Genomic DNA, 22682 nt, shown 5'->3' on the forward strand with positions numbered 1-22682 from the left:
GGCCTCCAAGGCAAACCCAAGGTTTGCGCAGCTTCCAAGGCCCCTCCCGCTTTCCTGCCTGCCTTTTCCCCAGGGTGTCCTAACAGTGTCCCACTCACAGGAGCTTCGGGGCTGGCCCTGGGGAGGCCTTCGCAGGCCCTGCAGGGGCAGCACCCCACGTTGCCTGCGGCCTATCAGTCTATGGGTGCTGAGCTGACTGGCTCTGGTGCTCTTGAGGGGTGCAAAGGTGAAGTCAGAAGTTTTGCCTGTTTTACAGCTCAACGTTCAGACTAGCAAGGACGTCTAGAGGAGTGGGAGCTGGCGGGGGTGGGGGGGCTCCGAACAGGCTGGCCAGCCTTGTGGAGGGAGGGGGCGCAGTGGCTCGGTCCAGCGCCCCCCCACCCCCTGCCCTGAGACTGTCAGTGTCCCGGCCGCCCACGGAGCCGACTACAGGGTCTAGCTGCGCCCGTCACAGAAAGCCCCGCTGCCCAGGGCAGGTAGGTGCTGGAGCCTGAGTGTTGGGGCCCCATGGTCCTTAGTGCACCCCCGGCTCTGCAGGAAGAAGTGTCGGCCTCGCCCCCCTTCTGTAGATGGAAGTAGGTCCCACACGCTGCTCTGATGACACCACAGCTTCCCCCACTGCTGCATGGCCTGCCGTGTGGTACCGGGCCTAGAACCCCGGGCTGGGTGCATGTCAAGGCAGATACCCGGCGGTGATGTCTCTGACCCTGACCCGGGACCCCACGTCTGTCTGTCCTTCCTCCCTGGGGGACAGTGCTTGGCCCACCCCCAGGAGCGAGTGCACAGCAGCACGCAGGAGCAGGGAGCTTCTCGGAAGTGGCTGTTTATTGGGGCCTGTGGCCCTCTGGGCCCATCGCTGGGGGTGTCCTCCGCGTGCAGCCGTGCCGGCCCGGGACGCTCACACCTGGGGGATGGGGTAGGAGGCGCAGGCCGCCAGCCCGCACATATTCTTCCCGCGCTCGATGAGGAAGTACCTGGGGGAGAGGATGCGAGCTCTGCAGCTGCCGGCCGGCCTCCACATGGCGCCCACTGCCCACCCCTCCGCCTCCCCGCGCCCCACCCAAGGGCCGCAGACGCCAGGGCCTGCCTACCCGTTCATGCCCCAGTAGGGCCCCCAAGAGTTCTTCACAATCCAGTAGGGCACCCCATCTTTCTCTCCGTACCCCACGGCCAACACCGCGTGGTTCACTTTGTCTGGGGTCTTATGACAGGAAGTACTGCAGAGGGGAGAGAAAGAGGGTCTGGAATAGATGTGAAGGGGTGCCCCAAGACCTCGCCTCCCCTGGGCTGCCCGCTGAGCTCTCCTGTCCCGGCCTGCCGTGGCCCTCCTGTGGCCCTTGGGTATTCCCCAGGGGGACAGGGCACTGGGGGAGGGGGAAATACATCAGAAAACCTGCTCCCGTGAGGGGAAACAGAAACTTGACAAGGACAGACTAGCAGAGTTGACATGTGGCAGGAGGGCAGGGGAGGGACAGCAGCTTGGGGGCAGAGGGGTGTGTGGGTGTGCTGATCCTACTGCCCCACACCCAGCATTTTCCACCGAGGCTCTTTGGAGAGGAGGGAGCTACTGGGCTGGCTGCCCCATGGCTGTGTCTGGGTGTGGGGGTGGCCGCCCTGTGGTTGTGTCTGTGTGGGGGTGGCCGCCCCGTGGCTGTGTCTGGGTGTGGGGGTGGCCGCCCCGTGGCTGCGTCTGTGTGGGGGTGGCCGCCCCGTGGCAGTGTCTGTGTGTGTGGGTGGCTGCCCGTGGCAGTGTCTGTGTGGGGGTGGCTGCCCCATGGCTGTGTCTGTGTGGGGGTGGCCGCCTCGTGGCTGTGTCTGTGTGTGGGGGTGGCCGCCCCGTGGCTATGTCTGTGTGTGGGGGTGGCCGCCCAGTGGCTGTGTCTGTGTGGGGGGGTGGCCGCCCTGTGGCTGTGTCTGTGTGGGGGGGTGGCCGCCCCGTGGCTGTGTCTGTGTGGGGGTGGCCGCCCCGTGGCTGTGTCTGTGTGGTGGTGGCTGCCCTGTGGCTGTGTCTGTGTAGGGGGGCCGCCCTGTGGCTGTGTCCGGGTGTGGGGGTGGCCGACTGGTGTCTGTGTGGTGGCTGCCCTGTGGCTGCATCTGTGTGGGGGTGGCCGCTCCGTGGCTGTGTCTGGGTGTGGGGCTGGCTGCCCGTGGCTGGGGCTAGGTGTGGGGTGGCCAGCTGGCCGGTTCACCTGGAGTAGATGCCTTTTCTGTACATCATGAAGTCATCGGTCACCTCGAAGGCAAAGCTCACAGGGTTGTGGAAGGCCACCGCCTCCACCATGGCCTCCTCGTCATTCTGTGGACACATGGGGCTGAGCAACTAGGACAATAATGCCTCCTTGCCCAGCTGCCAAGAGACCTGAGTCCCCGGGAGTGAGGAGGGCCAGGGCAGCAGGGAGGAGAGGAGAGGCTGTCGGAGCAGCTCCCACCTGGTGCCCCCAGTGGCCTGGGCCAGGGGTCCGCGGGAGGGGGTCCTGGGACACGGTCCTCCCCACAGGCTGGGTTGATCACCCTGCTCACCAGCGTGATGTTGACCACGTCGTTCACGAAGGCAATGGCCTTCTCAGGCTGGAACTTGCAGCGCCCGTCCTGTTAGGGGGCAGAGGGAGGAGGTGCCGCCCATGTCTGCAGGTGTCTGGGCGGGGGCTTCCTCAGGGCACTGAGGGTATGTTCCCTTCATTCTAGTGGCTGTGGTCTGGGTCTGGCCTGGGGCCCAGGAACCTGCCTCAGCCCGGGACACCTGCCTGGGGACAGGGACTGGTCTGTGGCCGTGTGGGTCTGTGGGCATATGGGCTGTGTGGGCCTGTGGGCTGTGTGGGCCTGTGGCTGTGTGGGACTGTGGGCTGTGTGGGACTGTGGCTGTGTGGGTCTGTGGCCGTGTGGGCCTGTGGGCATGTGGGACTGTGGGCTGTGTGGGTCTGTGGGCTGTGGGTCTGTGGCCGTGTTGGTCTGTGGGCTGTGTGGTCTGTGGCCATGTGGGTCTGTGGCCGTGTGGGTCTGTGGCCGTGTGGGCCTGTGGCCGTGTGGGTCTGTGGGCATATGGGCTGTGTGGGCCTGTGGCTGTGTGGGTCTGTGGGCTGTGTGGGCCTGTGGGCTGTGTGAGCCTGTGGCTGTGTGAGCCTGTGGCCGTGTGGGACTGTGGCCGTGTGGGTCTGTGGCCGTGTGGGTCTGTGGCCGTGTGGGCCTGTGGCCGTGTGGGCCTGTGGCCGTGTGGGCCTGTGGCCGTGTGGTCTGTGGCCGTGTGGGCCTGTGGCCGTGTGGTCTGTGGCCGTGTGGGCCAGTGGCCGTGTGGGCCAGTGGCCGTGTGGGTCTGTGGCCGTGTGGGCCTGTGGCTGTGTGGGTCTGTGGCCGTGTGGGCCTGTGGCCGTGTGGTCTGTGGCCGTGTGGGCCTGTGGCCGTGTGGGCCAGTGGCTGTGTGGGCCAGTGGCCGTGTGGGTCTGTGGCCGTGTTGGTCTGTGGGCTGTGTGGTCTGTGGCCGTGTGGGTCTGTGGCCGTGTGGGTCTGTGGCCGTGTGGGTCTGTGGCCGTGTGGGCCTGTGGGCTGTGTGGGTCTGTGGCTGTGTGGGTCTGTGGCTGTGTGGGTCTGTGGGTCTGTGTGGGTCTGTGGGCGTGTGGGTCTGTGGCCGTGTGGGTCTGTGGCTGTGTGGGTCTGTGGGCTGTGTGGGCTGTGTGGGCCTTTGGGCTGTGTGGGACTGTGGGCGTGTGGGACTGTGGCCGTGTGGGTCTGTGGCCGTGTGGGTCTGTGGCCGTGTGGGCGTGTGGCCGTGTGGGCGTGTGGCCGTGTGGGCCTGTGGCCGTGTGGGACTGTGGGCTGTGTGGGACTGTGGGCGTGTGGGTCTGTGGCCGTGTGGGTCTGTGGCCGTGTGGGACTGTGGCCGTGTTGGTCTGTGGGCGTGTGGGTCTTTGGCCGTGTGGGCCTGTGGGCGTGTGGGTCTTTGGCCGTGTGGGCCTGTGTCCTGTGGCCGTGTGGGTCTGTGGCCGTGTGGGCCTGTGGCTGTGTGGGTCTGTGGGCTGTGTGGTCTGTGGCTGTGTGGGTCTGTGGCTGTGTGGGCCTGTGGCTGTGTGCGCCTGTGTCTGTGTGCGCCTGTGGCTGTGTGGGCCTGTGGCTGTGTGGATCTGTGGCTGTGTGGGTCTGTGGGCGTGTGGGTCTTTGGCCGTGTTGGTCTGTGGCCTGTGGCCGTGTGGGTCTGTGGCCGTGTGGGCCTGTGGCTGTGTGGGTCCGTGGGCTGTGTGGTCTGTGGCTGTGTGGGTCTGTGGCTGTGTGGGCCTGTGGTTGTGTGGGCCTGTGGCTGTGTGGGTCTGTGGCTGTGTGGGTCTTTGGCTGTGTGCGCCTGTGGCTGTGTGCGCCTGTGTCTGTGTGCGCCTGTGGCTGTGTGGGCCTGTGGCTGTGTGGATCTGTGGCTGTGTGGGTCTGTGGCTGTGTGGGTCTGTGGTTCTGTGTGCGCCTGTGGCTGTGTGGGTCTGTGGTTCTGTGTGCGCCTGTGGCTGTGTGCGCCTGTGGCTGTGTGGGTCTGTGGCTGTGTGGGTCTGTGGCTGTGTGGGTCTGTGGTTCTGTGGGCCTGTGGCCTTATGGGCCTGTTGCCTCATGGGCCTGTTACCGTGTGGGTTGTGGGCTGTGTAGGTCTCTTCTCGCATGGGTCTGGGTGGTGCATGTCCGAAGGGGCTGGTCAACACGCAGAGGCTGTAAAGGAAGGAATTTGAGGAGCGGGCCTGCTTGTGGCTGGGCGGGAGCTGGTTACCTGTCCGCGGTAGGGGTAGGCGTCCTCTCCCATGATGCCCTTGTTATAGTGGATGTACTCAAAGGCCTGGCTAGGCAGCCCCCTGTAAGTAGCACAGCGATCGGTCAGGTGCAGCTCTGGAGGGGCTGCGGGCCCCAGGAGGTGGGGCCAAAGCCTACACTGCAGGAGCGCCAGGCCAGTTGTGCTGGGGCAGAGGCTGTGCCACATGGCCCTTGGGGACTCTGGCTCAGGATCCCCCACACACACACTTGTTGCTTGTTCCCCTGTCCCCACCCCAACTGCCATGTCCGTCTGGCCCTGCCAGAGGCTGCCTGCGTTCTGGCCATATTTGAGCTGAGTCAGTGAGTCAGAACGAGGCGCCCCAGAGCTGGCGGGTGGGCCAGCAGCCTTCCCTCCCATGTGCTGGTCTTCCCAGGTGGAGGAGCTGGGGGGCCGGGCCTCAGGGTCTGAGGGGGGTTGAGGGGGGCTGCAGCAGAAGCCCTTCTAGGGACTGGGTGGGGGAGCCCGGTCCTGAGGGAGGTGGGAGAAGGGTGCCGCACAGCCGTGGGCCTCGGTTTGAGTGCTGCTCTCAATCTTCAGATTCTCTTAACCTTCCCAGCCATGGCCACTCGTGAGGGGAGAAAGGCTGGCTGGGGTGGGGGTGCAGGGAAGGGACAGGATGGACTATTGGCATGCATCTGTCTGTCTCTGTTACGCAGTGGCCATGGCACCCCCTGGTGGGGTGGGTGGGCACGTACCCTTGGCAGCCATGGTTGTTGAAGGCCTGGGCGCAGTCCACCAGCTGCTGCTCGGCCTGCAGGGGGGCCACAGGGCTCAGCTTGGCGGCATCCTCCAGGGGGCTGGGGCCCGGTGGGAGACCCTGCCCCAGCCGACCACCTCCGTTGTCCCTCCCTGCCCCGGTCTTGCACCCTGCTGCTGGCCACCCGGAGCTGGGCGTTTCCCTTGCTGGCCTGTGCTCATGGTCAGGGCCGCCCGGCCCAAGGCCCACCAGCCGGGACTGGTGCTCACCAGGGACAGCAGCTTCCCGCCGGCGATGGCGACGGCGGACTCCAGGGCCCCCGTGGTGGAAAAAGTCCAGCAGCTCCCGCAGCTGCCCTAGGGTCATGCGTGGGGCTCAGTCCTGGCCACGCGTGCCCTCTGGGCTACAACGGGACCCAAGCTGCTCCCCGGGTGCTGGGGACCGGGCCCTCTGCCCTGAACCCGTCTCCGGCCCCCCTTCCCGGCAGGGCGCCTCTTGCCCTCCCACCTCCAACTGTCAGGAAGCTGCGGCCCTGATTCAGGCCCAGAAGGGCCTCGCCAGCCTCCAGGCGGGCACCCTGAGGAGAGAGCTCGGGGTCCCGTGCTGTGGCCCTCCTGCAGGAAGCAGAGAAGGTGGCCTTTGGGGAGGGGCTGGTGGCACCAAACCTGGTTCTTCACTGGGGACACGAACTTGCCCTTCTTACGCCAGTCCATCGAGGGCGGGTAGGGGCCAGTGCCCCGGACATAGTTCCCTCTGGTGGCCGAGCAGTTCTGCAAGGACCAGATGGGCGGGATTTCAGGGGACAGGCCTTCCTTCCTTCCTTCCTTCCTTCCTTCCTTCCTTTCTTAAGCTATGATTCTTTATTATTTGTAAATAAAGAGGCTAAGATTAGCCATCTTCTCAAAAGGATTTGAGTCTCTTTTAGATGCTGAACAGAAGTAGACAGTGCACCAAATGGAAGCTAGGTGGCAGCTGCCTTTCCACCTGACCACACAGAGCACTTCATTCCCTGTTGGCCCTTGACTTCATCCCAGTCCAGTTTGACGTCTAGAATCTCACCTTCTGGCTCTGGGTCCTTTCTCAAGACCCCCTGGGACAAGGCAACCGCAGTGGGCAGAGGCCTACATGCCCCCTGGAATTCTACAACATGGAGACTCTTCTTATCAGCCAAGTTTCTGATGGGTTTCCTGGTGCGAGAGCCCATGGAGGAAACCTGGAGTGAGGCTGAGCATGTTTACAGAGCCAGGAACCCTGGCAACATGTCTGATGCCAGTGAGCCTACAGGTGGTGATTGCTCGGTGGCAGTGGAGACCGTGACCTTTGGGTTGTCTCTTCATTTTGATATGTGTTCTCTTAGAACGCTAATGGAATGTCGTGAAAAATCCTAAGGTCTCCGTATCGTCCCATAGTGCAAATAGTGACTTGCCCTGTTCTTTGCTTTCCTGAAAGTGTCCAGCCCATCAGTGGCCTTCCCAGTGGCAAAACCTGCAGCTCCTGTGCCATTCCCCACAGCAAGCAGGACACGAACTCATCTCTTGCTTCCCTCCTTTGCTGTCATGTTGAAAACATTTCTAACCTCAAGTACCCTGGCATCAAAACCTTCATATGTTTCTGGTCTCCTGGATGTTACTGGAGAGAATCAAAAGCTAATCAGTCTGGGTGACTGAAAGAAAATTCACGGTCTCCCACTCAGGCAGTCCTCTGTTAGCTGTTGACCTCGTCAGTTAGGTGTGCTGCTTGTTTTAGAAAGGCCTTTCTGATAGCGGGGCTCCTCACTTCCACGACCCCCCCCAGAGCTTGCCTTCATGATTCCCTGGGTGCCGGGGTGTCCCCCAGCAGTGCAGCTGGGCTGAGGGCTCACCCCGCCCGCCCCGCCCTGCAAGATCTGCCTGCCCTGGGCCTGGGCTCCACCCACCTGAGGCTGTGTCCACAGGTACATGCGTCTGATCTCATCGAAGGTCATGTCTGAAAACTGGTTCAGCCCCACTGGGAAGGGGGGGAGACAGATGCTGGGAGAGCAGGACAGGAGTCCCGGAAGTGCCACCCTGGCCTCGTGCGTGCTGGCACCCATCCTCCACGCCTGGGTGTCTGTGGGGCAATGTCCCCGGTGGGGGCCGCCCGGCCCCCCGCCGCCACCCCCAAGATGCCAGCTCTACTGGCCGGCCCGGCACCAGCCCATGAGAGGACTCCCCGGTGTACGGAGGCCGGGGCTTGGCCAGGGGCCCACACCCCCGCCCCCCAGGTCTCCAGTCCCCCGGCCCGGCTACTTTGGAAGGTGTGGTTCCCCGAGTTGTGCCGGCTGATGGTCCTGCGCGCCCGGAGGAAGTTGTGCAGCCGTTGTGGGTACTCCTCAGCGCTGTACTGCTTCTGGTGCTGGAACGACGGCAGGGCGGCGGCTTGTCACGCGGCTAGACTCGGCCCCTGCGCCCGGCCCTTCCCAGTGATCCTCACTCTCCGTGCCGTGAACCTCAGGTTCCTCAGGGGAGGGCTTCCTGCTCTCTGTCTCTCTCTCTGCCTCCAGGGTTATCACTGGGGCTTGGTGCCGGCACTATGAATCCACTGCTCCCAGAGGCCATTTTTCCCATTTTATTGGATGGGACAGAGAGAAATTGAGAGAGATGCCTGCAGCCCTGCTTCACAGCTTGTGAAGTGTCTCTCCCAGCACTGCAGATGGGGAGTGGGGGCTTGAACCTGGGCCTTATGCTTCGTACTGTGTGCTTGACCAGTTATGCTGCTGCCCCGCCCCCCCATCTAGTTCTTTCTATCTTTTTATTTATTTTATTGCCTCCAGGGTTTTCTGTGGGGCTCGGTGCCAGCACTATAAATCCACTGTTCCTGGCCAGTTTTCCTTTATTTTATTTTCTCTGTATTTTTATTGGATAGGAGAGAGATCAAGAGAGGAGAGAGAGATAAAGAGAGACACCTGCAGACAGACAGTCACTGCTTGGAAAGTGTCTTCCCCTGCATGTGGGGAGCAGGGACTCAAACCCAATTCCTTGCACAGGTCCCTGTGCTTATACTGTGTGTGGTTAGCCAGGTGCGCCTCTGCCTGGCCGGCCCCAGGAACCCGTCTCTGCAAGGCTCCGGCCTCTTTCAGTCTGGCCCCCTTTGGTCTGACAAAGCAAGAAGCAGGAAGTGCCCCAGAAAAAAAGTTGGGGGTCGGGCAGTAGCGCAGCGGGTTAAGCACACGTGGCGCAAAGCGCAGGGACCGGCGTAAGGATCCGGGTTTGAGCCCCCAGCTCCCCACCTGCAGGGGAGTGAGTCGCTTCACAGGCGGTGAAGCAGGTCTGCAGGTGTCTGTCTTTCCCCGTCTCTGTCTTCCCCTCCTCTCTCCATTTCTCTCTGTTCTATCCAACAACGATGACATCAATAACAACAATAATAATAACTACAACAATAAACAAGGGCAACAAAAGGGAAAATCAATCAATCAGTCTATTTTTTTAAAAAAGAAAGAAGTCAGGTACTGACCTGTGACAGCCATGACTTGAAGTGAAGCGTCTCTGCCGGAAAGACAGGGGAAAGCGGGTTGTTCAGAGCTGGTTTGCGCCTTCAGGGACTTGACCGAGTCTGAAGCCCCCGAGACGGCGTCCTGAACGCAGGCGCCGTGAAGAGCCTGGCCCTCACTGCTCCTGCACCCCAGTGAGCTCTGAGAAGCAGCTGTCAGTGGGGCTGCTGCTGGGGGCCGCGACGTGGGCTGCTGGCACCCTGGGGAGTGAGGTGCCCCCTGAGGAGTGCCCCCAGGTCAGCACCCACCCGGGACGGGCAGAGGGAAGGTCAAACTGCAGCCTCCAGGGTGGACTGGGTGGGGCAGCTCCCCCACTTTCGCTGCAGGGCCAGGCACTGAGGCCACACATGAGGGGGAGGGTGCAGGACTCCACACGGGGCCTTGCTCAGCCAGGCAAGACTCGGGGGTCCTGATCTGTTAGGGTTCAGGAGCTGTCTGAGCCCCCTCCCCAGGTGGGACACCCTGAACCCCTACTCAGGGCTGCCTGGAGGCCCCTCTCCTCTCCCCTCAGACCGTCTTCCTCCTCCTCAGGCTCTGGCCCTACTCAGGGAGCTTTATCCTCAGGAGCAAAAGCTTATCCCCGACTCCCCAAGCTCCTCAGAAGAATTGCTCACAGGGCGGGGAAGACCGCGTAGTACTTCTGCACAAGACCCGCCTGCCCGAGGCTCCGGGCTCCCAGTTTCTGTCCCTGGCACCACCAGCCAGGACTCAGCAGGACTCTGGGCTTCCTCATGGTCTGTCTGTCTCTCTCATTAAAAAAGCATTAAAAATAATTTTAATTATTTATCTGATACGCTCAGAAATCAAGAGGGGAAGGGAGATAGGGAGAGAAAGAGAGGCAGTTGCAGCCCTGCTTTGCCACTTGTGAAGCCCCTTCCCCCCAGTAGGGAATCGACGGCTTGAACACGGGTCCTCGCGCTCTGCTCTGCTCTGCTCTGCTCTGCTCTGAGGGCTGGGTTCAGCGGGTGCCGCCCTGCCCCGGCATGCCCCTTCCCAACCTTTTCATGCAACAGTGAGAACAGAAGTGTGCACACACACTAGTTTCATTTCCTCTGAGCGTCACGAGAACCCACTCAGGGTTGAGTAATGACCCAGGCGGGGTCGGTCAGCCGCCTCAGGTGTGGGTTGTGCAATCCGGAACAGCCGGTGAGTGGGCTGTGCTGCTGCTCACGGGAGCCCAAGGCGCCACCCACCACCCCGGAGGCTACCCAGGCCGGCCCCTGCTCAGCCAGCTGCCTCCTGGCCCCCGGGCGTGACAGCAGCTTCTGGAACGTGCGCCGGTCATGCGGTGGGGACCCCTTGGCTGACACCTCTGGGCCCTGAAGCCCCTCTGCCTGCCCCCCACTCAGGCTGAGATGGGCCCCTAGATCAGCTCTGCCCACAGGAGTCTGGGGGCTCACTCACAGCTTCTCTGTGCCCAGCTGCACGCTCCTAGCTTGAAGATTTGGAACCCTTATGGGGAGGGGGCTCAGAGCAGCCCTGAGTAGGGGTTCAGGGCGTCCCACTTGGGGAGGGGGCTCAGAGTAGCCCTGAGTAGGGGTTCAGGGCGTCCCACTTGGGGAGGGGGCTCAGAGCAGCCCTGAGTAGGGGTTCAGGGCGTCCCACTTGGGGAGGGGGCTCAGAGCAGCCCTGAGTAGGGGTTCAGGGTGTTCCACCTCAGGGAGAGGGGAGAGAGGGCTCAGAGGATCCCTGCGTAGGGTTCAGGGCATCCCACCTGGGGAGGGGGTGCAGGCTCTGCCAGGACCAGCTCTGAGGCAGGATGTGGCGGGCTCCTCATTCATCCCAGGGCCCTTTCCCCAGCAACCAGGGGTGCTCTGCTCTGCAGAGGGGCACCCTGGAGGGGCCCAGGGCTCTCCTAGGGGAGGAGAGTGGCACCTGGTAGATCCCTTGGGGCAGGAGGGCGCACTCTGGCGTGGACAGCCTGCCGCCTGTGGCCACACACTTCCCCATCCTGCTCTGCTGTGGGGACTTTCCTGCACAGGCCCCTCCTGGCTTCTGCAGGCCAGAGGCACCCTGCCTCCCACCCCCACCGCAGGGGGTCAGGTGGCGGTCTTGGGGGCTCTGAGCCGGTAGGGTGTGGGGGCCTTGGGTCTGGAGGGGCTCTGGGCCCAGGTGGGTCAGCCCACCTGGCCGGGATGGTTCCTGGGTGGGACTTCCCCACCTGATTTTCCCTCCCTGAACAGCCACCTATGGGTGCCCAGGGCTCCCCCCAGAAAGTGCCGGAAAGCCTGGTTTTCCGGGCAAAGTCCTCTGTCCCCAGGTGGGGCGGCGGGGGCCAGTGCCGTGGCTTCGTAGGGACCCTGGACTCTACCCCCTTGCTCTCCCTCTGGCATATGGGGACTGTGCCCTGAGGCTCCCCACCACCTCCCCATCCCAGTCCCCCAGCACCTGTGCCCACCGCCTCCCCATCCCAGACCCCCAGCACCTGTGCCCACCGCCTCCCCATCCCAGACCCCCAGCACCTGTGCCCACCGCCTCCCCATCCCAGACCCCCAGCACCTGTGCCCACCGCCTCCCCATCCCAGACCCCCAGCACCTGTGCCCACCGCCTCCCCATCCCAGTCCCCCAGCACCTGTGCCCACTGCCTCCGCCTCCCCATCCAAGACCCCCAGCACTCGGGACCTCAGAGAGCCCAGCGAGAGCCTGGGTCTGTACCCCCAGCCTGGTCTGGCCCCCCAGTACCTCGTGTGCTCGCGGGCGTGGAGGCATGGCAGGCTGGAGGTCCCGGCAGCAGAGCCCCCACGCAGAGAAGCCACAGCGAGGCCCACATCCCGGCGTTGGCCGCGGCACTGCTGAGGCCCAGGGGAAGGGGGAAGGGCGGGCTGGATGGCCCGGGGGCGGGGCCGTCTCTGTCCCCCGCCCCTCCTGCCAGCCCATGGAGGGTGCCCCCTTCCCCCTGCCGTTCCTGGGCTGAGGTCTGTGGATGAGAGGATGGAACCTCCTTCCCTGCCCTTCCAGTGTGCCCCTCTCACTGCTGTCTCCTCACCAGGCTCCAGTTCCTCCTGAGACCCCACCCCACTCCTACGTCTCCCCTGAGCAGTCTGTGGCCCCTTTTCGCTAGGCAGGAGGAGGCAGAGGGAGCTGGCTGTAACAGTTCAATTAAAGTAGTAATTCAGGGGGTCGGGCGGTAGCGCAGTGGGTCAAATGAACATGGCGCAAAGCACAAGGACCGGCGTAAGGATCCCGGTTCGAGCCCCCGGCTCCCCACCTGCAGGGGAGTCACTTCACAGGCGTTGAAGCAGGTCTGCAGGTGTCTGTCTTTCTCTCCTCCCCCTCTCTGTCTTCCCCTCCTCTCTCCTTTTCTCTCTGTCCTATCCAACAACGACATCAATAACAACAATAATAACTACAGCAATAAAACAACAAGGGCAACAAAAGGGAATAAGTAAATAAATATAGAAAAGTGAACTTGATCAATTAATCATGTGTGAGTCTATCAGGAATCTTATTAAAATGAAGTGGGGTGCTTCAGGCCTTGGGAGGGGGAGCTGAGGGTGCCGCCTGTGGACATGGCGCCCTGGACTGGGCCTCCCAGATGCTGTCATTTTCCTGGCAGACTCAGGGTCCGAGTACAGAAAGGGAAACTGAGGCTCGGATCCTGAGCTGAGGATGGGACAGGGCCTGGGTCCCCAGGATGGATGAGGAGGGCGCTGGTGACAGTGTCTCCCTGCTGGGGGGGTGTCCTTGGGGGCTGTTTCTGTGGAGATTCTGATGAAGGCCCCCCCACTCTGCAGGTGGTCAGTGTCCCCAGAGTCCCTCGGAAATAATTCACATGCTTGATCTGGGGGAGGGGGCCTGGCATCCTGGGGGTCTGTCTGGACATAGGGGCCTGTCTGGACACTGGGGGCCTGTCTGGACACTGGAGGCCTGTCTGGACACTGGAGGCCTGTCTGGACATAGGGGGCCTGTCTGGACACTGGAGGCCTGTCTGGACATTGGGGGCCTGTCTGGATACTGGGGGCCTGTCGGGACACTGGAGGCCTGTCTGGACATTGGGGGCCTGTCTGGATACTGGGGGCCTGTCTGGACACTGGAGGCCTGTCTGGACACTGGAGGCCTGTCTGGACACTGGGGGCCTGTCTGGACACTGGAGGCCTGTCTGGACACTGGAGGCCTGTCTGGACACTGGGGGCCTGTCGGGACACTGGGGGCCTGTCTGGACATTAGGGCCTGTCTGGACACTGGAAGCCTGTCTGGACACTGGAGGCCTGTCTGGACACTGGAGGCCTGTCTGGACACTGGAAGCCTGTCTGGACACTGGAGGCCTGTCTGGACACTGGAGGCCTGTCTGGACACTGGAGGCCTGTCTGGACACTGGGGGCCTGTCTGGACATTGGGGGCCTGTCTGGTTACTGGGGGCCTGTCGGGACACTGTAGGCCTGTCTGGACACTGGAGGCCTGTCTGGACATTGGGGGCCTGTCTGGACACTGGGGGCCTGTCGGGACACTGGGGGCCTGTGTGGACATTGGGGGCCTGTCTGGATACTGGGGGCCTGTCTGGACACTGGAGGCCTGTCTGGACATTGGGGGCCTGTCTGGATACTGGGGGCCTGTCTGGACATTAGGGCCTGTCTGGACACTGGAAGCCTGTCTGGACACTGGAGGCCTGTCTGGACACTGGGGGCCTGTCTGGACTCTTGACCTGTTGGACTCTTGGGGACCCATCTTGATGTCAGTCACCTTCGAGGTGCAGGGCCCTTACAGAGAGGGTGGGGTCTCATGTAGGGTCAACAGGCTGTCCCCCCAGGCCCAGTGGACCCTTCATGGCAGAGTCAGGATGAGGTTGGGGAGCAGGAGGGAGCCAGGGGGCCTGACTCAGGACCAGGCACAGTGGGGGGACCTGTGGGGTCTGAGGGTGACTCCAGCAAGCAACAGTGCTGAGCCCTCCAAAAGCCCTGACCTGGGCCAGGGGGCTGGCAGTCCTTGACGGGGGTAGGGAGCTGTGACCCGACCCCAAGGCTGGTTGGGTGATGGGGGGAGGGAGCTTAGGCTAGTGGGGCCAGCCTCACCATCCAGGCCCTGACTCCAGGGTCCCAGTGGCCTGTGGGGCCCACCCTCTGAGATCTGGAGGCTGACAGTCCCACTATGGGGGGGAAGGGGAAAAGGCTGAGGCCGCCTGCCCCCCTCCCCTTCCTGGCAGGCCCATGGCTCACAGGGCACCTGGCCAGGGTGCTAATTGCTCAGTACACACTTGGGCACTCGCACATTCCTGCCCCGCCTGAGAAGGAAGAGGGCAGTCAGGCTCTGTAGGTTCCAGCTGCAGCCCTCCGGGCACCTGGGGTCCCTCCCTGCAGACCTGGGGTCCCACCTGCACCACCCACCAGGCCCACTCGCCTCCGCGTCCCTCAAGGCTGCTCCTCCAGGTCCACCCCCATCCTGGGCCTCTGATCTCTGGCCACTCTCAGGCCCTTTAGAGAAACTGGATGCAGAGCGCCTCCAGGCTGCTTACAGAAAGGCCCATTTGGGGAACCAGAGGAGCCCCTCACTGGGTGGGGTGCCTGCCTTGCACAGGGCCCGGCTGAACCCCAAGGCCACAAGGGGAGTTGGGGGCTGTTGCTTTCTGACTGCAAGGCAGACAGGGCTGCTGGGGTCACTGCCGGAAGCCGCGTGGCCAAGGCAAGAGGGGAGGGAGTGAGCCCCGGGAGCCCACTTGGGAGACTCAGGCTTGCAAGTCCTGTGTCCAGGTCGATGTTTTTTCTCTCTCTCTCTTCTCTCTCTCTCTCTCTCTCACACACACACACACACACATTTTTTTTGCCCCCAGGGTTATCTCTGGGGCTTGGTGCCAGCACTATGAATCCACTGCTCCTGGCAGACGTTTCCCCCCGTTTTATTGGATAGGACAGAGAGGAATTGAGAGAGGAGGGGAAGATAGAGAAGGAGAGAGACAGAGAGACACCCGCAGACCTGCTTCACTGCTTGTGAAACTTCCTCTCTGCAGGTGGGGAGTGGGGCCTCAAACCTGGGTCCTTTCATGGGTGCTTGTGCTTTGTACTATGTGCACTTAACTGGTGCACTGACACCTGCCCTCCCCTGCCCCCAGACTGCTTGCTGTTTTTAAATAAATCAATAGTCATCTAACGGTTTCTCCAAGTTGTTTTTTAATAGTGGACAGAAACAGCAGTGTCAGTCTCAGCCCACTGGGGGGTTCTGGGGCCCTAGCACGTTGGGAGAGGGGGTTGGCTGTCGGCAGTGCTGGTCTGGGGGCGGCAGCAGGGCGGTGGCCCAGCTGGGGAGGGCCAGATCAGCTCTGGCGTGGGAGGCGGTGACCTCAGCGTCTGGCTTGCGCAACCGGGTGCCGTGTGCTGGGCGCCTGGTGGGGGCGGCGGTGACCCAAAAGGGCAGACGCACAGGCCGAGCCAGTGTCGTGGGCATCCCCTCGCCTGCTGGCCCAGGTGGGACAGGGTGGGGGCATGGCCGGTGCCTGGGGGCGGGCAGACAGGTGTGCGGACACACCAGGTAGCAGCTGCTCTGGGCCGGCCAACGCCTCCGCTGCATTCTTGCCCGGGGGACGGCCCCCAGGGTGACACCCTCCGCGGGGCTCCACTGCCTGGGAAGCCGGGGTTCAGGGCCTAGGAGCCCTCAGAGGGCCGCCACAGGGCATGGGGCGGGCGACACCCAGGCCCCGGCAGGCCCCGCTGCTAGGCTGGGCCCCCATCCAGAGGGCGCTTCACCCGGGTTTCACATTAGCTAACTGGAGAGTCAGAGATGTCCCCCTCAGGGCCAAGTCTGGCCCATTTGTGTTGGGTGTACTGTACGCCCCCAGCCCCAGTTGGCCTGTGCCCAGGCTGGGACCCCAGCCCAGTGTGGGGGCCTCCCTGTGGCTCCCACCGGCCACTGGCCAGGCCTGGAGAGGAGCCTCACAGCTGGGGGTGCAGCCCCAGCCCAGATGCCCAGACACAGCTGGGACCTGCAGACATCCCCCTGAAGGCAGGCCTGTGGGCGGTGGACACAGGAGATGGGCCGGACCACATCCCTGCCGGAGCCCACTGTCTTTCAAAAAGGAATGGGGGGCAGTGGTGTGCCTGGTTGATTGTACATGTTACTAAGTGCGGGGAGCCAGCACGCCCCTGCTCTCCTGCAGGGGTGAAGCAGGGCTGCAGGGTATATACCACTGCCCCGCCCTGGGAAGACATTCATTTTATTTTTGTTTCTGTGATTTAAGAACAAATATTTATTTATTCCCTTTTGTTGCCTTGTTTTATTGTTGTAGTTTTTATTGTTATTGATATCGTCATTGTTGGATAGGATACAGAGAAATGGAGAGAAGAGGGGAAGACAGAGGGGGAGAGAAAGACAGACACCTGCAGACCTGCTTCACCACCTGGGGAGCCAGGGCTCGAACTGGGATCCTTACGCCAGTTCTTGTGCTTTGCGCCAGTTGTGCTTAACCTGCTGTGCTACCACCCGACTCCGTTTCTGTTAAATTATGGTTCATACCATATATATATTTACATTTTTTAATATCTTTATTGGATAGAGACAGCCAGAAATTGAGAGGGAAGGGGGTGGTAGAGATGGGAGAGAGACAGAGAGACACCTGCAGCACTGCTTCACCACTTGCAAAGCTTTCCCCCTGCAGATGGGGACTGGGGGCTTGAACCCGGGTCCTTGCACACTGTAACATGTGCACTCAACCAGGTGCGCCACCGCCCAGGCCCTTTTTTATATATTATTAAAAAATATTCCCTTTTGTTGCCTTGTTTTATTGTTGTAGTTATTATTGTTGTTACTGATGTTGTCGTTGTTGGATAGGACAGAGAGAAATGCAGAGAGGAGGGGAAGACAGAGGGGGAGAGAAAGACAGACACCTGCAGACCTGCTTCACCACCCGTGAATGGACTCCCCTACAAGTGGGGGGCCAGGGGCTCAAACCGGGATCCTTATGCTGGTCATTGTGCTTTGTGCCACCTATGCTTAACCCACTGCGCTACAGCCCAACTTCCTGTTTCTGTGATTTTTTAAAAGTTTTACTCTTGGTCAGGGAGTAGCATAATGATTATACCAAAAAAACTTTCCTGCCTAAGGCTCCCAGGTCCCAGGTTCAATCCCCAGCACCACCATTAGCCAGAGCTGAGCAGGGTTCTGGTAAAGAAACCTTTACTTTTTTTTTTTAATTCCCTCCAGGGTTATCAGCAGGGCTCAGTGCTGGCACTACGAATCCACCACTCCCAGTGGCTGTTATTTTTCCTTTCTTGTACTTTTTTTTTTTTTTTTACTTGACTTGATATGACTGAGAGAAATTGGGGGGAGGGGAGACAGACACCTGGAAGGGAGAGCTTGGAAAGTGGCGTAGCCGTGCTGCAAGCCTCCCTCCCTCCCTCCCTCCCTCCCTCCCTCCTTCTCCATTTATGCCTGTGAGTATCCAGGAAATACATGAATAAATAGTATGTTCATTAGTGCCTCTCCGCAGGCTCCCAGCCCCCGGCGGCGGCACAGTGCTCTGTCCAGATGTGGCCTGTGCAGGGTCTCACCCGCTCGGTCGGTCTCCTCCCCTCTGGGTGCTGAGGCTCAGAGCACAGTGCTGTGGGTGACTGGGGGTGCCAGCTCCTGGCTGTGGCGGGGCGTGCAGGGCTCTGTCCTGTCTGGGGCCCAGGCCACCTTTGCCCAGCTCTCGTCCCTCTGTCTTTGGCCCTTTGCCCTCAGACACTTACCACATGGAGGGGCAGTGGCCTGTCTGGACCTTAGAGCCGGATTGGGGGGAGGGGGCAGCCTGGCCTGTGAGACCTCCCGACAGGCGGGGGTGAGGGGGAGGTCCCGACCTCCTGGCCCGTGCCCCCAGGGATGCTCTGGCTGTGTTGCTCCCGGGGACATGGACAGCGGAGTCACCTCATCCCAGGCAGCCCTGAGCCTGGCTGAGGAGCACACGCCCGCCCCCACGCTTCCCCTCGCCCGAGAATGACAGCCATGCAAGGCCGCCTTCACCCTGAGATAGATTTATTAGCAAGAGGTAATCAGGAAACGGACTTTTACAAAAACCGGAGACTTCTTTTCCAAACGGGCTGCAGTGGGAGTATCCTAGAAGCGGCATGGACGCAGGGCCCTGCCCGCCCGGCGGCCTGTCTGCGGTGTGGCCATGCCTGGGGTCACCCAGCGCCCAGGGCCGGGCACAGAAACGGGGTCACAGAAGCAGCTCCCGCTGGAGGCGCCTGTTGCGGCCCTGCGAGCGGCATCAGGCGCCCCACTGGCCACTCTCCACGCCACGTGTGGCTCTGGGGCATCGGCCCGCCAAGGGCACGCCCTGCCTCCAGGTCCAGGGGCTGAATAGCTGCTTGGGAGTGGCACTGCCCTCAGAGGGCAGGGGTGCCGGTGACGGACTTCAGGGCTCGGTTCCCCCCCCCCCGCCTCCCCCCACCCCATGCCCACCCCCACCCCCGTACGACGGACCACGTGGAGCATGCGGGGAGGGGGAGCAGGTGGGCGGAGTCCCGGGCGGGGCTGCAGATGGGGACGGTGAGGACAGCGGGCGCTGTGGGGTCCGGGAGGGCAGTGGGCACTGGAGAAGCAGAGGCGAGGGAGGAGCCCGAGGAGCCCGGCCTGTATGTACAGCCGGCGGCTGGCGGCCCGTCAGGTGGGCGGCTTGGGCTCTATGCGCAGCGAGGACTCATAGAGGCTCTCCTCGTCCATCACAGAGGACTGGTCCAGCAGGTAGTGCGTCACCTGGACACGGGCGCAGGGCGCAGATGCAGGGAGTGCCACGTCTGGGGCCCCCAGGTGTCTGGGGTCCTGGGTGTCTGGGGTACCAGGTATCTGGGGTCCTGGGTGTCTGGGGTCCTGGGTGTCTAGGTCCTGGGTGTCTGGGGTCCTGGGTGTCTGGGGGCACCTGGTGTCTGGGATCTTGTGTGTCTGGGGCACCGGTTGTCTGGGGTCAGGGTGTCTGGGGTACCAGGTGTCTGGGGTGCTGGGTGTCTGGGGCACCTGGTGTCTGGGATCCTGGATGTCTGGGATCCTGGGTGTCTGGGGTCCTGGGTGTCTAGGTCCAGATGTCTGGGGTCCTGGGTGTCTGGGGCACCGGGTGTCTGGGGTCCTGGGTGTCTGGGGCACCGGATGTCTGGGGTCCTGGGTGCCTGGGGGCACCTGGTGTCTGGGATCTTGTGTGTCTGGGGTCCTGGGTGTCTGGGGCACCGGATGACTGGGGTCCTGGGTGTCTGGGGTACCAGGTGTCTGGGGTCCTGGGTGTCTGGGGCACCGGGTGTCTGGGGTCCTGGGTGTCTGGGGTCCTGGGTGTCTGGGGTCAGGGTGTCTGGGGTACCAGGTGTCTGGGGTCCTGGCTGTCTGGGGCACCTGGTGTCTGGGGTCCTGGGTGTCTGGGGTCCTGGGTGTCTGGGTCCTGGGTGTCTGGGGTCCTAGGTGTCACCTGGAGCAGCTGAGTGTGTGTCTGTGATGGGGCCCGACCCTAGCCTCGGCTAGAAATAAAACTCCTTTGAACTTGCATACCCAATCTTGTCTCTTGTTGGTCTGTTGGAAAGCCTACCTGGCACAACACCTCTCCTGTGAGTCTCCCTGTCTGTCCGGGCAGCTGGGTTGGACGGGTGCCCGTGCCGGCCTGTCCCCTGGGGTAGCTGGGCCTCGGGGGATGCACAGCAGAGGCCCTAGCTTCCTACCTTGGCCTGGTGCTCGATCTTGTAGGCTGTTTGCTGGAACTGGCGGATCTCGCGGATGATGTGGGAGATCTGGGGAGGGTGGTGGTTAGTGCACAGGCTGCCCCTGCCCTCCTACTGGGACCAGGGGGGCTACAGTGGCTCCCCAGACCTCGGGCCTGGCCAGGGACCCTGCAGGTTAGCTCTGAGCCGTTACCATCCCCGCCCCATCCTGCCCCGAGTGGGGGGTACCACTAGGGAGGAGCTGTGTACTGGGAGAAGCTTCAGCCCGGCGCTGTGTCACCCAGGGCAGTCACATTACTCGTGTGGGAGGCCCTGGTTCCACAAAGTCAGGGAGCAGAAGTAAACGGGTACCAGTCTGTCTTGCCGTCTCTCCCCTGGACAGAGGCTGTGGCTGGGCCCTCGGGGCTGGGGACCGGCAGGGGCCGAGGGGTCAGGGGAGCTGGTGCTGAGGCCTGGGGGTAGGGGCCCGGCCCGGGACGCACCATCCTCATCTTGGAGAAGTTCACCAGGCCGTCCTCCGTGTAGTTGGGTGTCCCCTCCTCGATGAAGGCCAGGTCGGTGAGGTACATGCCCAGGTAGGGGACGCAGGGTGGGTCGCAGCTGGGGACCAAAGAGCAGGGTGTGAGGGGCGGGGGTCCTCTGGCAGAGCAGCGGGCGAGGCGGGGCCATCCTAGGCCTGGTCCACCGGCAGGCCCCCCACCGCCGGCCTCTGCCTCCCAGGTGCCCCGGCCTGGCCCCGGCCCGGCCCACTCCCCCTCCTGAAGCCACCTGAGTGGTGGCCGTCCCTGTTGGTGGCCCCTGGGGACATTTTGGGGAGGGGCCCCGGGCATATCCTGGTGTCCAGAGCCCCTTATTCTGGCCAACTACATCCACGGCTCGGGGACCCTTGGGGACTGTGTACCCTGACAGACAGATGTCCTGTCCTGCCCCCAGGGACCTGGCAGAGCTCTCCCTCTGGTCCTCATGCCAGCCAAGGGGAGAAGGGACTCTGAAAAGGGCCCTATGCCCCCGGGAGGAGCAGTGCTTCCGGGTGACACTGGGGGCTCTGCCCCCGCCTGCCTGGCCGTCCAGGGCACTGCTGACCAGTCCATGCCACAGCCTCAGCACCCCCGCTGTCCCCACCCGCTTGGCCACTAGGTTGCTGCTGGGCTGGTTTTGGGGGGCTGGCAGACAGCTTAAAGAAGGGCATTCATGCCAGTGCCATTGTCCAGATGGCAGATGCCAAGCTGTGAAGGAGGTGGCCTGAGTCTGGGAGGGGCGGTGTCTGTCGCAGGGGCGATCGGGTGGCTCCTCCCGCCAGCATGTGGCTTGGGAGCAGGCACGCAGGGGGCCAGGGCCCACCGTGGGTGGGGGCTGAGCCGTGGGTGCACCCCCACTCAGTTACACGCGTGCCACCTACCCACAAACACTCCAGATCCAGGGCCCACAGGTGTGGGTGGCTGTGGGGGCAGCTGTGGCCCGAGAGGCAGTGGTGGGGTAGCCTATGAGCCCTGAGGCTCCTGTGAGCACAATACCCCAGGCCCTACCTTCCTCTTGGGGGTCCAGCACTGGGGTGCCTGGCCCTCACAGCTGGGAGGAGGTGGGGTGGGTCCCTCTCTCTGGTGGGCTCACGTGACTGACTGTCCCCTTGTCCTAAGTCACCCTGGTTCCTGGGTGGCGCCCAGATGTGGCGACCACACCCAGCTGGTCTGCAGTCCCCAGGTGATGTGGAGAGGACAGATGGTGGCCTCAGACCCCACAGGGCTCCCAGATCCTCCCCGCCCACCCTCTGTAGCCCAGGGCGACCGCGCTGTCCTGTGTGGGGGTGTGTGGCTGGGCCCTCCGGAGGCCAGTTTCAGTGTCTGGTGCAGGGCTTGGGGAGAAGCTCGGGGCCCAGTTTGGGGGGCGTGCCATCAAGGTGGGGGTGGGGAGGGCCCAGAGCCCCACTGCTGCCCCGAGGCCATGAGATGGCCCCTTGGGCTGCCCTGACCGTGGCCCTCACACTCCATCTGGGGGTGTGTGAGGCCTGTGCTCAGAGGGGCCGGTTTCACTGCGGCCCCTTACCTGTTCCTCGGGCCTGTGAACTGGGACTTCCTTCCAGTGGTGACAAGGGGCAGCTCTGCGGCTGTGCTCTGCTCTTAGAGCCAGGGGCGTCCACTGCCTGGCTGGGGGTGTAGGGGTGCCCTCTGGGCCGGGACAGGAGGGTCCGGCCCCGGGGCTCCTCCCTGGGTGACTTGGGGGAGGATGGGCTCTGGGCATGTGGATTCTTTGAGCCGAGGTCACTTGAAGGCCTGCGGACTCAAGGCTGCGTCTTTCCCAGAGTTAGGGCTTCCACAGAAACGAGAGGCCATTTGTCTGTCAGTCCCGCTTGTGGCCCGACCCCAGGACAGGCCCCGCTTCCCTGTTTCTCCACTTTGGAGCCCATGACTGTGTAAACTCCTGGCTCCCCCAGCTCCTCTCCTGTTGTCTGTCTGTCTAAGTGAACACTCGCCAGCAGGAGGGACCATCTGTGTAGGCAATGATGAGGATGGAGGGTCAGGCCGGGGGAGAGGGCTTGTGACTGCAGACTCAGGCCCACTGGGCAGTGCCCACGGCCATCAGGGGCCACTCGGGGCCCACAGCTGCCCAGCTTCCAGCCCTGGCGTCACAGCACAGCCTGCCTGCCTGACCACCGTCGCCCCTCTGGCCGGGGTGTGGGTGGAGAAGAAGCACTTACACGGCCCCCGGGGACCCCAAAGGATGGGGACTCAGACAGAATGGGGGCCAGGGCGCTGCGGTGCGGTGGCCGAGGAAGCCGTGTGAGGAGCGGATGGAGCCGCCCGGGGCCCGCCCACCAGCACGGTCCAGGGCCCGGGAGCCCGGCACAGACAGGCAGACAGCACGGATGGGTGGAGCGGTCTGAGGACACAAACAGAGCCAGATGGTCAGGCGATGGCACAGAGAGGGCCCGGAGGGGACAGGCAGCCGGGACGGTGTGCATGCAGGAGCTCGGCCCTTATGTCCTGTGGCCACGGGGTCCTAGGGGAGGGGCGGGCAGGTGGGAGGGTCACAAACCCACCCTCCACGTGAGCAGCTGTGGCACATGCCCAGCTCAGGCGGGGCAGGCATGCTGG

General features: G+C 63.0%; 2 protein-coding genes across 6 annotated transcripts in view; both read right to left on the reverse strand.

Annotated features, from left to right (window-relative positions):
• Window positions 1-807: 807 nt before the first annotated feature.
• On the reverse strand, window positions 808-11805 carry CTSH (cathepsin H). The gene is made up of 12 exons (XM_007517543.3): window positions 11669-11805; window positions 8949-8980; window positions 7745-7850; window positions 7393-7463; window positions 6143-6247; window positions 5747-5833; window positions 5476-5531; window positions 4739-4820; window positions 2521-2589; window positions 2190-2296; window positions 1092-1217; window positions 808-974 (listed from the first exon to the last, which is right to left on the reverse strand). The coding sequence occupies exons 1-12, from the start codon at window positions 11754-11756 to the stop codon at window positions 899-901; spliced, it is 1005 nt and encodes a 334-aa protein (XP_007517605.1). The 5' UTR covers window positions 11757-11805; the 3' UTR covers window positions 808-898.
• A 6570-nt stretch (window positions 11806-18375) lies between these two features.
• The window catches only part of RASGRF1 (Ras protein specific guanine nucleotide releasing factor 1), a 38288-nt gene continuing 33981 nt past the window's right edge, over window positions 18376-22682 (reverse strand). For 3 of the 5 annotated variants that reach the window (XM_060179560.1, XM_060179559.1, XM_060179563.1), the window contains 3 exons: window positions 20073-20190; window positions 19591-19659; window positions 18376-18646 (listed from right to left, as the gene is read on the reverse strand). In XM_060179560.1, coding sequence (XP_060035543.1) covers window positions 18554-18646; window positions 19591-19659; window positions 20073-20190 — 280 coding nt within the window. In that variant the 3' untranslated portion in view covers window positions 18376-18553. Of the gene's footprint in view, window positions 18647-19590; window positions 19660-20072; window positions 20191-22285; window positions 22588-22682 lie in introns of those variants that run through there. The other 2 variants (XM_060179561.1, XM_060179562.1) reach the window with 2 other exon arrangements.

The sequence above is a fragment of the Erinaceus europaeus genome, chromosome 20 (genome assembly GCF_950295315.1).
Source record: "Erinaceus europaeus chromosome 20, mEriEur2.1, whole genome shotgun sequence".
Lineage (NCBI taxonomy): Eukaryota > Metazoa > Chordata > Mammalia > Eulipotyphla > Erinaceidae > Erinaceus > Erinaceus europaeus.